We start from the raw sequence: 13,317 nt of genomic DNA, 5'->3' as shown, positions 1-13,317 counted from the left end.
CCGGCGCAGACTGAAAACTCATCTCTTTCGACTCCACTTCGAGCGATAGAATTACTAACAAAGAATTTCTAACAAAGCACTTATATACTAATAAAGGACTGGCTTATCTAAAGCTAGTTGAGTAGCACTTGAAATGTTTTGGTTCTATGAAACCTGATGTACTTATATGATTCTGTTTTCTTCAAGTTTGTATCTTCCTGGTCGAATGCACTTATTGTAAGTCGCTTTGGATAAAAGCGTCAGCTAAAGGCAATGTAATGTAATGTAATGTAATGTAATGTAATGTAATGTAATGTACAACATGCGAATAACTGCGGATTTGGTGTAACGGTAATATAAATATTACGATGATTCACATTGGTAAAATGATCTAATAATGCTCCATTAAAGGCAAAAGTACAGATTAAAATCCCTACTAAAGTAAAAGTGCAGACGTGATATAGGTAGACACATTGAAAGTATCACGGTAAAAGTACTAAATAAAGAGTGAAACGACCCCCGAAACATATGTATTACTTTATATTTTATAATTTAATTGTTACGGTTGCAGTATTTAACTTTTGTAATTTGCGAAGGTAGATTTTTAATACTTTCCATAAATGTACTCCAGTGTTTCTCAACCAAGGGGTTTGGTCGCCACCACAATGTATCGATCTGAAGGTTTGAGGTGATCATTGGGGAAGGAAAGAAAGAAGTTCCTCTTATAATTTTAACTTGGGCCAAAAGGGGAACTCTAACCCTAACCTTAACCCAAACCTAACCTTAACTCATCTAATGATAAGATGGAAAATAATAAAAGCCCCAATGAGACACAACAATTTGTGAGCAGCAACAAGCAAATTCAACGCAAAAAGTAGTAGAACTATCACATGTTAAATGTTTTCTTAAGTAAAGAAAAGTAACCGATAACTATACAGTAGCTATCAGGTAAATGTAGTAGATGAGAAAGTGCAATATTTCCCAGTTGATAATTGCATCAGTCCAAGTTAAAGTGTGCCCTCAAAGTCAAAGTGAAGTCAGTGAGTCAGCTAATTAAGTTAAATTACCCAGTCTTAGCCATCATTTTTGCAAGGTAGTCTTAAACACTGTCTGTCTTTACACTGAAGGCAGTTGACGTTTAATTAGTATCATCAATGCAACAACAAAGTTCATTTGAATGCTCCGTACAACTCCAAGACATCGCAGTAACGTGTACTGTGTATTAGCATTTGTGTGATATGTGTTGGGATTCAGGTGGTGAATTGAGGCCTTTATAAATAGAGATGAGGATGGATGGAGTTCTCTGCAGTGAACTGTAAGGGAACAAATGTGCAATCATTTGTTCAAGGTCGAGATATTACACAAGTATTCTTCACACTGGAAAGCCTATGGGAATTTATTTTAGCTGCATGCATAAACTATCACTGGATATTCTTAATCAATACCAAGGGCGAGTATGTTATAGTAATCGCTACATGAGGTTATTCAATCACGTGGCTTTATTTTCTTTCATGTCCAGTTAAGAGTTTTGCTTCTTTGTGATCCCCCTTCTCTTTTCTGCCTACCAGATCATCACCATGAGAGATTATGTTCCAAAGATCATTGGCGAGGAGTCTTTTGAACATTACATTGGACCCTATCGGGGATATGATCCAACTACAGACCCTTCAACATCCAATGTGTTTGCGACCGCTGCATTCAGGTTTGGCCACGGCACCATCTCTCCAATACTCCAGAGACTGAATGAGAGCTTCCAGATGCATGAGCACTTCCCCCACCTGAGAATCAGTAGCACTTTCTTCAGTCCATGGAGAATAGTCAAAGAAGGTCAGTACACACAGTACAAAGCTGCCCATTGGAAGTAACAATGTTCCCTACAAGCGCACAAACAAATACTGTATTTAGGTCAGCTTCAGCGTGACTTTGTTCAGAATGAATGTGTATCTTAGTGATATTATTATTTGAATGCAATACAAGTGACTTATGAAAGAGAACCGATGAATACGTCTATAGAGTAAAACCTGTATTTATATATCGACATGACATGACATGTGCAGCAAAATGTGCACTAATCCACTTGACATTCTGCGTAGACATCTATCATTACATATTAGAACACTCATGTTTTTCTAAAGTGTAATCCATTTGAAATAGTAACAGTGGTCTTTTTTTTTGCAGATCTCCTATGTCTGAAGTTTTCACGTCATATAGAGGGAAACTCAGCAGTTTTACCAAAAGTGTATTTTTTAGTGTAACTAGGTTTTATTATGATACACAGAGTATTCATCCCCAGCAGTGCATTTATCTAGTTTGAATGAAATTGTTTGGACACCTGTGAGCCCAAGGGTAGCAGAAAAGCCAGGTTTAGGAGTGATATACAGACCTGTTTTCTGAACAGCATAAAGGACATTTGACCATTTTTGTCTGGTCTGTTTGGAATAAGGGATTAAAGAATAGTCAAAGCAAGTCAGAATTGTTTGAAAATTGTTTGTTTACAAGAACGTTGTTATCTTGTTATGTGTACTAAGAGCATTTCTGAACCTTACAGAACATAACTATCTAAAACTGACTTTAAAGAAATGCTGTTTTTGTGTCTAGGTGGAATTGAACCGACCCTGAGAGGTGCAATTGGAACTCCAGCATCTACAGCAAGCGCAAACATGCTGTTGACAGAGGAGGTAACAGAGAGGCTAATCGTTCTCAATAACTCACAGTTCATGGACCTAGCTTCACTGAACCTACAGAGAGGACGGGATCACGGCCTTCCAGGTAAGTGCTGGGCGGAATCAGTTCACTTATTTCCGAGAGTTACAAAAACACCACGTCTGTTCAATAAATATGAAGCTGGGCAATTAGCTTTATGTTTTCATTCAAGTCTGTGTGGAGGACATTAGTAGTACTACTTCTCTAATGAAAATGTTGTTATAAACCTTTTGTTTCTCTAATGGGAGCTGTGTCTAATAAATTGCATTATGTGATGTCACCACGTGAAGTGACAACAAGTTTGAAACTGAAATATCTGGTAGTGTTCAGTCAGAAATAAGTGATTTTACCAGACCTATGTAGCATGCTGCTTATTTTTGCAGCTTGAGGCTAAGTTAGAATCTATTAGCATAACACACCCAACATTCCAAATGGGAATGAGTTGCATTGTGGGTAATTTTCAGATTTTGAAAATAAATGCATGGAATAAAAAAGAAGACATCTCTAGATCTGCTGATTTTTTATAGCTGTCCATTGTGAGTCAAGAATAAGTCTAGCCTTTAACACTGTGTAACAACAACTTTTTGTATTTGTTTTTTTAAACGGTAAACAAACGTGATAGGTGAAAAGTAAAGTGAGCGTAATAGGTTTTAGTATGACTTTTGTCATCTTTGTAGAGCTAGCTAGCTGTTTTTTGCTGTTTCCTGCTAAGCTAAGCTAACCCTCTCTGAGGTGTAACTTCATATTAATCGTACGGACATGAGAGTGGTATCACTCTTACCGAGAAGGAAATGCATTTGAGTATGATCCTTTTAAATGATTTTGTGTTGATATTATTTTTCAGGATACAATGATTGGAGGTCATTCTGTGGATTGGAGCGCATCAAGACACTGGAAGATCTCAAAGAGGTTGTAAGAGACTACAGGGTTGCAGAGAAGATATTACAACTATACAAAAATCCTGACAATATTGATGTATGGCTTGGAGGGCTTGTTGAAGACACGTTGCCAGGCTCAAGAACTGGTCCCCTCAATGCTTGCCTGATTGGAAAGCAGATGAAAGCCTTTCGTGATGGTGATAGGTACTTTTACATTTTATGGATTAAAAAACTATTTTAATCTTATTTACCTAACCTTGGACCACACCGGGGCTGTTTAAAATATAATTTCTTGATTTCTCTTTCAGGTTTTGGTGGGAGGCTGACGGTATGTTTAGCCAGCAACAGAAGGATGAGCTTCTAAATGGTTCTCTGTCTCGGATCATCTGTGACAACAGCAACATCAGGGAAGTCCCCACTGATTCATTGAGGTTTGGGAAATTCCCCAATGATTACTTATCCTGTGATCACATGCCATCCATCAATTTGGAAGCTTGGAGAGAAGAGAAGAGCCGAGGTGGGCTTGAGTAACTTTCGTCGTATTTGGTCCCTATAATTGATAACACACATTACTTTGAATTGTATTATTCCTCTACACACGAACATTAAACACTTTTATTTCTCAATTCCAGACTTAGTACAGTGTGGAACTCCAAGACAGATAAAGAATGGGGATTTTATTCTGTCCTCGACATCTGGCAAACTGGTTGCTCTGTACTCCTGTTACCATGGTTTCAAGTTAAAGGGTGCCGCTGCAATAATTTGCGAGGAAAATCGATGGAGTAATCAACCCCCACAATGTACAGGTACATGAACTATTTTTGCCATGGATTTGTTTCCTAAAATTGATTTGAATGACTATGTTATGTTGTATATTGTATGTTGAGTGGTTTAACATTAAAAGGAATATTTCCCTTTAAGTTGGTTAATATGGTCGTGATTGCATGAACTGATCCAAAAAAACATATACAGATGTCTTTGATATGATTTGGATAGAAACCATAGACATAACCCAGCACATATCGCTCCTTGCAAATGCAGCACTGTTGTGCTCTTGTCTGACTGGAGCTATACTGCTATCTGCTGGTACTAGTGGAGAAAGTGTTGTGTTTCAATAGGAAAAAGGCTGATTTCTGATTTAAACCATTTGTCACCCATTTTCTTTATGACAAAAACAAGTTGTAATTAAACTCTAAGCCATTTCTACAACCATTGGTGAAGTTTGTTAATCTGACATTTTAATAATGGGGACTAATTTCCCAACATTGTCTCAATTGTGTGTTCAATCGTTTGTTGGAATGTGGAAAGATCACAATTATCAATCCATATAAAAGTTGTTGGTGTTCAGGGACATAACTGCTTTTGATCTACTATAGTTTGTCCGAGGAATTTATTCCCAAACGTAATTATTATTAAAGAATTTAAATTCTTGTTGATTTATTAGCTGGCATGAAGTTAACTTCAATCAGAGACTTTTCCAACACTAACCAGTGAAAGGGTCTATAATGAATACAAAAACTAACAATTATTTTCTAAAATAATTTTAGACATACTGAAATATAAAAACATTTTCATCTCTCTCATAAATTAGCTTGATGTGCTTAGTCAAGAAAGTCAAAAAGAATGTACACATTTTCCTTCTGCTATAGCATTTTCTTATTTTGATTGTATTATACATTTTCCAAAACATTCATAACAAGAAAAACAGCAATACAGTACAGTGACACTGCTTAAGCACAAAAAAAGAGAACGAAAAAATAAAGAAAACATCAAAGTTAAACAAAATTAGATAGGGGGACTGTATTCTAATGTGTTTATTTTGTGTGTGTGTGTGTGTGTGTGTGTGTGTGTGTGTGTGTGTGTGTGTGTGTGTGTGTGTGTGTGTGTGTGTGTGTGTGTGTGTGTGTGTGTGTGTGTGTGTGTGCAAAATGGACTAGTGCAATATCCAAATTGCAGGACGCACAATATTTATTTTAGTTTTGGGTGTTAACAATACAACAGGGCCATGGCCATTACGTCAGTTATATAAAAGTATGCAATCTAACGTGGGAAAGATTTGCTGTATGTCCTGGTTGGTTGGCAGTGAGTGTTATCATGGTTATGCATGTGATATTAAAAGGTCACCATAATAATTTGCATGTTGTGGTTTTCTTTTACAGGAACTCATCACTAAGTTGTTAACAATGCAGCAGATCCAGAAATGCTTCATCATTTTATAACCCAGCTCAGGGAAAGAAGCCATGCTTGTTTGTTTTTTTTGCTGTATTTCATGATTGTTTTGATTAACAGTTTCTTTTAAAACTGTAAATGGAATTGAATACACACAAAATAATTTGAATAAAGTTGATTATATGTCATGTTAACTGCTTGTCACATCCTGGTCCTGTCTAATCGCCTCACTCCCTCACCTGCTGTGTTTTCCTTCCCTGTTAATCACCTGCCTGGCCTCAATGAGCCTCAGCTGTCTCTAATCATCCCTCCTCCCCTGTGTATTTAAAGTCAAAAAGTCAAAGTCAGCTTTATTGTCAAAAATTATACATGTGTTATACATCCAGAAATATCGAAATATCGTTTCCCGCAGTCCCACAGTGTGACAAAACAAAAAGGGCCTAGATAAACGTGGTATACATTAAACAAAACAAAAAGGGTCTAGATAACCGGGGTATACAGTTTAAAATGTTAATAATATATTTAAAGTGTTCAAAGTACAGTTTCAGTGCAGTAGCAGCGGAGATGGGCAGAAAAGTGACTGGTGCTGGATGAGGGAAGGTTGTGTGTGTGTGTGTGTGTGTGTGTGTGTGTGTGTGTGTGTGTGTGTGTGTGTGTGTGTGTGTGTGTGTGTGTGTGTGTGTGTGTGTGTGTGTGTGTTGTTGGAGCAGAACACCTATTGTGGTGGCTGATAGCCACCCCCTCTGCTACGCGCCGTTCGTTGGATGAGGCTGAAATCTCTATTAAATAAAGAAAGGAATTGAAAACACCGGAATCAAAAGTTATAACAATTATCTGAGTTTACTGGTAGGAAACCAAACACATATACAAGTTATACAGAGTACTCCGGACTTCAGGCTTGTGATGCGGTTTTACAGGTAGACAGACCAGCTTTCAGAAAACGAGAAGTATGGACTTCAGGTTTGTGATGCTGTTTACCGTCTTCTAGCACCAGCTTTCAACAAACCAGAAGCATTTTACACTCAAAAACAACAGTATTCATAATCATATTTTGGGGCGGAGATGTGTTGACTTTTCCCTTCCCCTTTTACTCCAAAGCGAATGAGAGAGTCCGTGAGGAGGAGCTGTATGAGCTGCTCACATCCCCCAAGTGTTTTTACTGGTTGGATTCACTCCTGGTCGGGTTCAATACAGCGAATCAGAGTTCTGACCAGAACGTGAGATTCTAAAGTTTCACAAGGTCAAAAGTCAATCTTTATCTCTGCACCGGTATTCACTCCCTTACTTTGCCATGGGAGTTTTTCACATAAATTATTCTTTCTCATACAATTAAACCTTTGTGCACATATATGGATGTCCTTAACGACCTTAAAACGAACATCTGTGTGTGGGGGTGAAAAGGAGCGGTGTAATGATGTCTTTAACGACCTTAAAAACAACATCTGTGTGTAGGGGTGAAAAGGAGAGGTGTGTGTGTGAAACAGGATCTCTGGGTCAGTGAGTTAAAAGTGAGAATATCATTTCTATATATGTGATTACCCAAAACCGTTTTGATTACCTAAAACAGTTCAAACAATACATGTTCACTAAAATACAATTCAAAATAATACATGTTTACTTCAATACAGTGTAGAATCATATCTTTTTACTTCAGTGTGTGTGTGTGTGTGTGTGTGTGTGTGTGTGTGTGTGTGTGTGTGTGTGTGTGTGTGTGTGTGTGTGTGTGTGTGTGTGTGTGTGTGTGTGTGTGTGTGTGTGGTTAAAGTCCAGGACCATTTGGGGCAGGGGAGAAGGGTGGGAAGCAGAGTGGAGAGTTCAGGGGAGAGATGTCAGAGAGGGAGGGAGGGGAGAGAGTTCAGCATCCTGACCGCCTGGTGGAGGAAGGTGTTGCTCAGCCTGGTGGTGCCCGAGCTGAGGCTGCGGAACCTTCTCCCTGAAGGCAGGTCTGTGCTGTGGCCTTGGTCAGTGCCAGTTCGTCTTGTCTGTCTTGCAGGAAGTAAGTAAAGTAAGCTACAGTTCTAGCTGTTTAGCGTTTTTACCACCTTAGTTGGTTGTTTTTTTGTTGCTGCATTAGTCTTTTTCCACCAACTTTGTTGGTTGTTTTTCATTGCTTCCAGTCTTTTCATTTTTTAAACCTTTTTGCCTGGTTGTGCTCTTGAGTCCTATTTTTTGCTCGTGCCAGTACATTACATTTACCTGTACCATTTTGAGGTATTGTATTTCAGTCAGACAACTCACGTGTTTCTTAATATGTTTATTAGAAGCAGTATATAGTTTGAGTTTGGCATCTAGGCTCGGGCCTCATCACTCCACAGATTTACAAAGAACATTGAGTGATGAACAGATAACTATCCCCCGAGCCTACAGGTGGAAGCTGGGGTGGTGGTGGGGCTGGTAAGCAGCAGCAACATGAAACACAGCAGCAGGAACATGAACGTAGCAATAGCAAGTGAACACAGCAGTGGCAGCAGCAGTGTAACGTCCGAGGTGTTAAGGCTTCAAGAATACTTCTGTGTAACAAAAACTCAGGAACTTAGTACTTTTTGGAGCGTCACAGATAGCGCCTCCGTTTATTTATCGCCCAGTCACACCACACTCTCCTCTACCACTCCAGGACAGACTGCGCATGCTCACAACACATGACCTCTCAACCCAATGCTTACATGCGTCCCCCCTTACTGAAAGAAATGTCCCCATTTCCACACACATGGTGAGAACACAACAAAACATAAAAAAAACAATACAACCACGAAAACCCCAAAAACATAACAAAACTACACAATACCCTGCAGAATAATACATGCAGGCATGACGTACATTTGAAGAAAAAAATCTTTGAATAAAAACAATGACAAACAAAACACATCCACAGCCCAAATAAAACATCAAACTTGGTATGACATAACCTATTCCCCTGTCCTGCACACTTGAAACATGAAAAAAACAATTATGCAGCATAGAATACACAGGAGAAAATAATCACACAAGCATGTAAACACCAGTCATTCAGCCCACAACAAAGTCCATAAAGCGGACAGGAGGCCGCGCTAACCTCCCAGCCCGGGACACCGTCGGTGCGGCTTGTTCGAGCTCAGGGGAATCACCAGCCCCAGAACCCGGCCCAAGATCACAGTCACTTTCCCCATCGGAAAACCTCAAGCGTCCAGAGCTCTGTGGGGAGACTGCATCTTGTAACGGAAGAGCCTGAGAAAGGTTTAAGAGAGACCTTGATGGTCCCTCCAAGGAAAAGGCTACCGGCAGGTTGTATCGCCGTAGTCTGTCGTAATGGACAGTTTGGAGAGAGGTTTCATCCCCAAACGGGCTACTTAGTTGGTACGTGACCCCCACTTCATCACCCCTATCCATTCGCCTCTGCACCAGATAAGGCCCCTTCCAGTGGGGAGCCAGCTTACGGCGGCTCTCAGTGGGATCATTTAACCACACCAAATCCCCGACTTCATACGGGTCGTGCCTCACTCTGGCGTCATAGTACGACTGTTTGCTGCTTGCAGCTAAATTGTTATCCCTTGTCTGATCAAACGCCGTGTCCAAGCGTCTGAGAAGGGAACCAGCAAAGTCTTCCCGGGGACCCTGCACCAGATCATCCCACCGCTGCCACCAATGTAACGTCCGAGGTGTTAAGGCTTCAAGAATACTTCTGCGTAACAAAAACTCAGGAACTTAGTACTTTTTGTAGCGTCACAGATAGCGCCTCCGTTTATTTATCGTCGAGTCACTCCACACTCTCCTCTACCACTCCAGGACAGACTGCGCATGCTCACAACACATGACCTCTCAACCCAATGCTTACAGCAGCATAAGCGAGGCAGAGGCAGGAAGACCTGGCAGCTTAAATAGAGCGGCATGTTTAGGAGATTGTGTTTGGTTGGTTGTAAGAGGGACGAGGTGCGTGACGTGTTAATAGCCGCTTTCACACCAAGTACTTTGCCGTACTTAGTTCCCAGTACTTAGTCCCGCCGAACTCTTTAGTCCCGGAACTGTCCTAGTAAATCGCGTTCACACCGGAATAAGTCCCTGAGGGAGGATTACGCAAATGAAGCCGCTGACGTCACTTCTTCTTCTTCTGCTTTGAGTTTACTGGCAGGCCGCAAACAACTTCACGGCGTATAGTGCCACCCGAAGGGACTTCGGGTGGCAGTAAATAGCCACCCGAAGTCCCGGGTAAATCACCAGAAGCACCGACACCTCCTCATCACTCCACCACTCCCACGTTTTATTTTGTGTTGCCATAAGTTAGTCTCTTTCCGTTGGTGCGCTGGGCTAATGCTAATAATGCTAATGCGAGCAAATAAAATGGTGGCTTCACAAAACCTTTCTGAGTTTTACGGGGCGTGGTTTGCAATTCGCCCAGCCAATCAGAAATTGGAACCTTTTCCTCCACAGGAAAGTACCACCTCTCTAGCAGGGAATGAAAAGGAGGAAAAAGGTTTGCATGAACTCGGTTCTAGTTCCAGATCTTTTTGGTGTGAAAACAAAATCCCAAGAACTATCGGAACTATTCCTGGGAAAAGTACTCTGGTGTGAAAGCGGCTATTGTCTGATTGGTGCTCAAGTTGACTGCCTGAACTAGCTCGCAGGCTTCGCCCCATTTGAGTGCAACTTTCGACTCCACTACCAATTGGGTCTGCAATGGGCCATACTGCATAATAACTTAATAAGTACTTTTACTTTTAGTAGTACATTTTCATTTTGATACTACTTTGGTTGGATTTTTGCTTTTAAAATATTTTTTTTAAACTCCAGTATTGCGGAATTTAACTAAAGTATAAAATCTGAGTACTTTCTACACCTCTGGATACTACATAGATTAAAGAGAGCTTTGTTTTTGGTGCAGTTAAAATTAGTTTCTCTTGTTTGCTCACTTTCTATTTGGCACACTCTCTCTGTCTCTTCCTTTTGCATCTTTTTGACGCATACGCAGGCTGTCTACCTTAACATTGAGACACAATGCGAACAAAGGTTACCAGTGTCTGTACAACATTTCAGTAAATCAATCAAATTTGTATTATAAGGCCCAAGATTTAATTTGTTTTGCCTCAGAGGGATGTCTGTCCTTAGACCCTTGCAGCTGTCTATGAAAAACTCCAATAAGATACAACGCCACATGATACAATTACAACAGAGACAATCCACATGCCAACAAAGATACTTTGAACCCTAACGCAATGTAACCCCAACCCTAACCCTAACCTCATGTAATTTGCCATGTACCAGAATGCTACTTCACCTTAAATCCCTTTTAATAAAAAGAATATTTTTAAATGTATATATGACAAGTGGAAAATGGTCCCAGGCCAGATCTGAACTGGGGCAAGGCGAAGAATATGGGTCGTCAGCTGTACGGCAAAACGAAGAAAAAGGACAATTTGAGTATGCATGCTAGCAAACTACACCTGTATTTCAGTTTGTTTAAACTGCTGCATTTTGGTTCTGTTCCATTTCCTATTAACACTGATTAGCAGTAAACATGAAGTAATTTGGACCGACATGTGACTCACTGATTGGAATGAATGAATGTGACGGTCGTGAAGTACAAGTGATTTAAAGTACAAGTATTACATAACATTACATTACATAACATTTCATTTACATGGCAAGAATTCTCCAGGTACATTTCCTATCAATAAACCCAACCAGTTTAAATGCCACTAGAAGGCAAACATGATGAAATGTGGCTAACACCAGGATTCAAACAAACAATCTTCAGATTAAAAGACACACACTAACCACTACACCACAGCGGATAGCTATCATTGTCATCATTATCATTATTAGACTACTAATGAAAACGTATTCCTTGTAATAGTAGAAGCAGTTCTTATAGAAATTACAAAGAACTGGCTGAAAGATAGTAACAATGGAAAAAATAACAAACACAACCAAAGGGTTCCCGAAATTGTATAGATACAGGGTGATTTTGTTGTATAATTTTCACGTTTGTTTTCAATGCATTGAATTCTTTATTTATTTTTGCATTCAAAGTTTTCTGTTGATAAAACAACTTTTTCTTGACTTTCTCAGTTTGTTGAAGTTTCTACATTGTTATTTAATACTTCTGTTTACCATCATCGGCTGTAACAGTACCTGCATCTGTCTGCCTGTTTGTCTGATATGTCAAGGAAGTATGCACCACATGAAAGCACCTTAAGCAACCGTATTCTAATCGTAAACCCAAGGTGACAAAGGAGATTATGTATGAATAATGTGTATGGATTACGTGCCTGTGACTCAGTTTAAAAATGCAGTGGAGCGAGTTTCAACTAATGAACTGGATAAAGTACAGAAATGGCTTCTAACATAAGAATATTACAATGGTTGAAGATTTAATAAAGACTTTAACTTTGAAGACTCCAAACAAACTGTATTTATTGTTTTAAATGCTATACAAGGAAAAGGAATGGAGAGGAAAAAATAAGCAAACCAATATAGTGCACTGGGGGGGTGATGTTTAACTGGTTCCCCCTTGCGTCGAATCAATGGAGTGGTGCTGTAATGAGTTTACTTGACTGTTATTAGTTTTGGGCTGCCAGCTCTGCAGGTCCATGATATGTGACGATATTTTGGAGCAAACAATCTGACTCAAAGAGAGAAATATGGGACCTAGGACGTACAGTCCCCTCCAAAACTATTGGAACAGCGAGGCCAATTGCTTTATTTTTGCTGTACACTGAAAACAATTAGGTTTGACATCAAAAGATGAATATGAGACAAAAGGTCAGTATTTCAACTTTTAATTCCAGGTATTTAAATCTAGATCTGTTAAAAAACTGAGAAGATAGCACCTTTTTTTTAAACCCAACCATTTTTTAAGTGAGCAAAAGTATTGGAACAGAGACTTAAAAAAGTGTGAAAAGTGAATAATACTTAGTATTTAGTTGCAAATCCTTTGCTTGCAATAACTGCATCAAGCCTGCGACCCATTGACATCACCAAACTTTTGCATTCTTCTTTTGTGATGCTTTTCCAGGCTTTCACCGCAGCCTCTTTCCATTGTTGTTTGTTTCGGGGGGTTTCTCCCTTCACCTCTTTAGCAGGTAAAATGCACGCTCAAAGGGGTTGTAGTCTGGAGATTGACTTGGCCTGTCTGAAACCTTCCACCTCTTTTCCCTGATAAACTCCTTGGTTGTTTGGGAAGTGTGTTTTCGGTCGTTGTCTTGAGGCATGATGAAGGATCTCCCGATAAGTTTGGTCGCATCTCTCTTTAAATTGGCACACAAACTGTCTGTAGACTTCTGAGTTAATTTCGCTGCTGCCATCATGTGTTACATTATCAATGAAGATCAATGAGCCGTCCAGAAGAAGCCATGCAAGCCCAAGCCATGACATTTTCTCCACCATGTTTCACAGATGAGCTTGTGTGTTTGGCTCCTGAGCGGATCCTTTCTTTTTCCACACGTTAGCCTTTTCATCACTTTGGTAAAGGTTGATCTTTGTCTCATCTGTCCATAAAAATGTGTCCCAGAACTTTTGAGCCTCGTCTCTGTACTTTTTGGCAAATTCCAATCTGGCCTTTCTGCAGCATTAGAACCATGGAACGCTATGATGAAACTGGCTCTCACGAGGACCC

At 39.8% G+C, this 13,317-nt stretch overlaps 1 protein-coding gene across 1 annotated transcript in view; it reads left to right on the top strand.

The window, feature by feature from the left end:
- LOC117486655 (thyroid peroxidase-like) overlaps positions 1-4,374 on the top strand; it is a 29,844-nt gene extending 25,470 nt beyond the window's left edge. Inside the window, exons 7-11 of the mRNA XM_034135162.1 lie at positions 1,548-1,806; positions 2,578-2,748; positions 3,527-3,764; positions 3,869-4,077; positions 4,193-4,374. Of these exons, the coding sequence (XP_033991053.1) occupies positions 1,548-1,806; positions 2,578-2,748; positions 3,527-3,764; positions 3,869-4,077; positions 4,193-4,374 (1,059 nt within the window). The remainder of the gene's footprint in view (positions 1-1,547; positions 1,807-2,577; positions 2,749-3,526; positions 3,765-3,868; positions 4,078-4,192) is intronic.
- Positions 4,375-13,317: the final 8,943 nt, after the last annotated feature.

Source organism: Trematomus bernacchii, unplaced genomic scaffold (genome assembly GCF_902827165.1).
Source record: "Trematomus bernacchii unplaced genomic scaffold, fTreBer1.1, whole genome shotgun sequence".
Lineage (NCBI taxonomy): Eukaryota > Metazoa > Chordata > Actinopteri > Perciformes > Nototheniidae > Trematomus > Trematomus bernacchii.
This window is presented reverse-complemented; position numbering and strand designations above follow the sequence as displayed.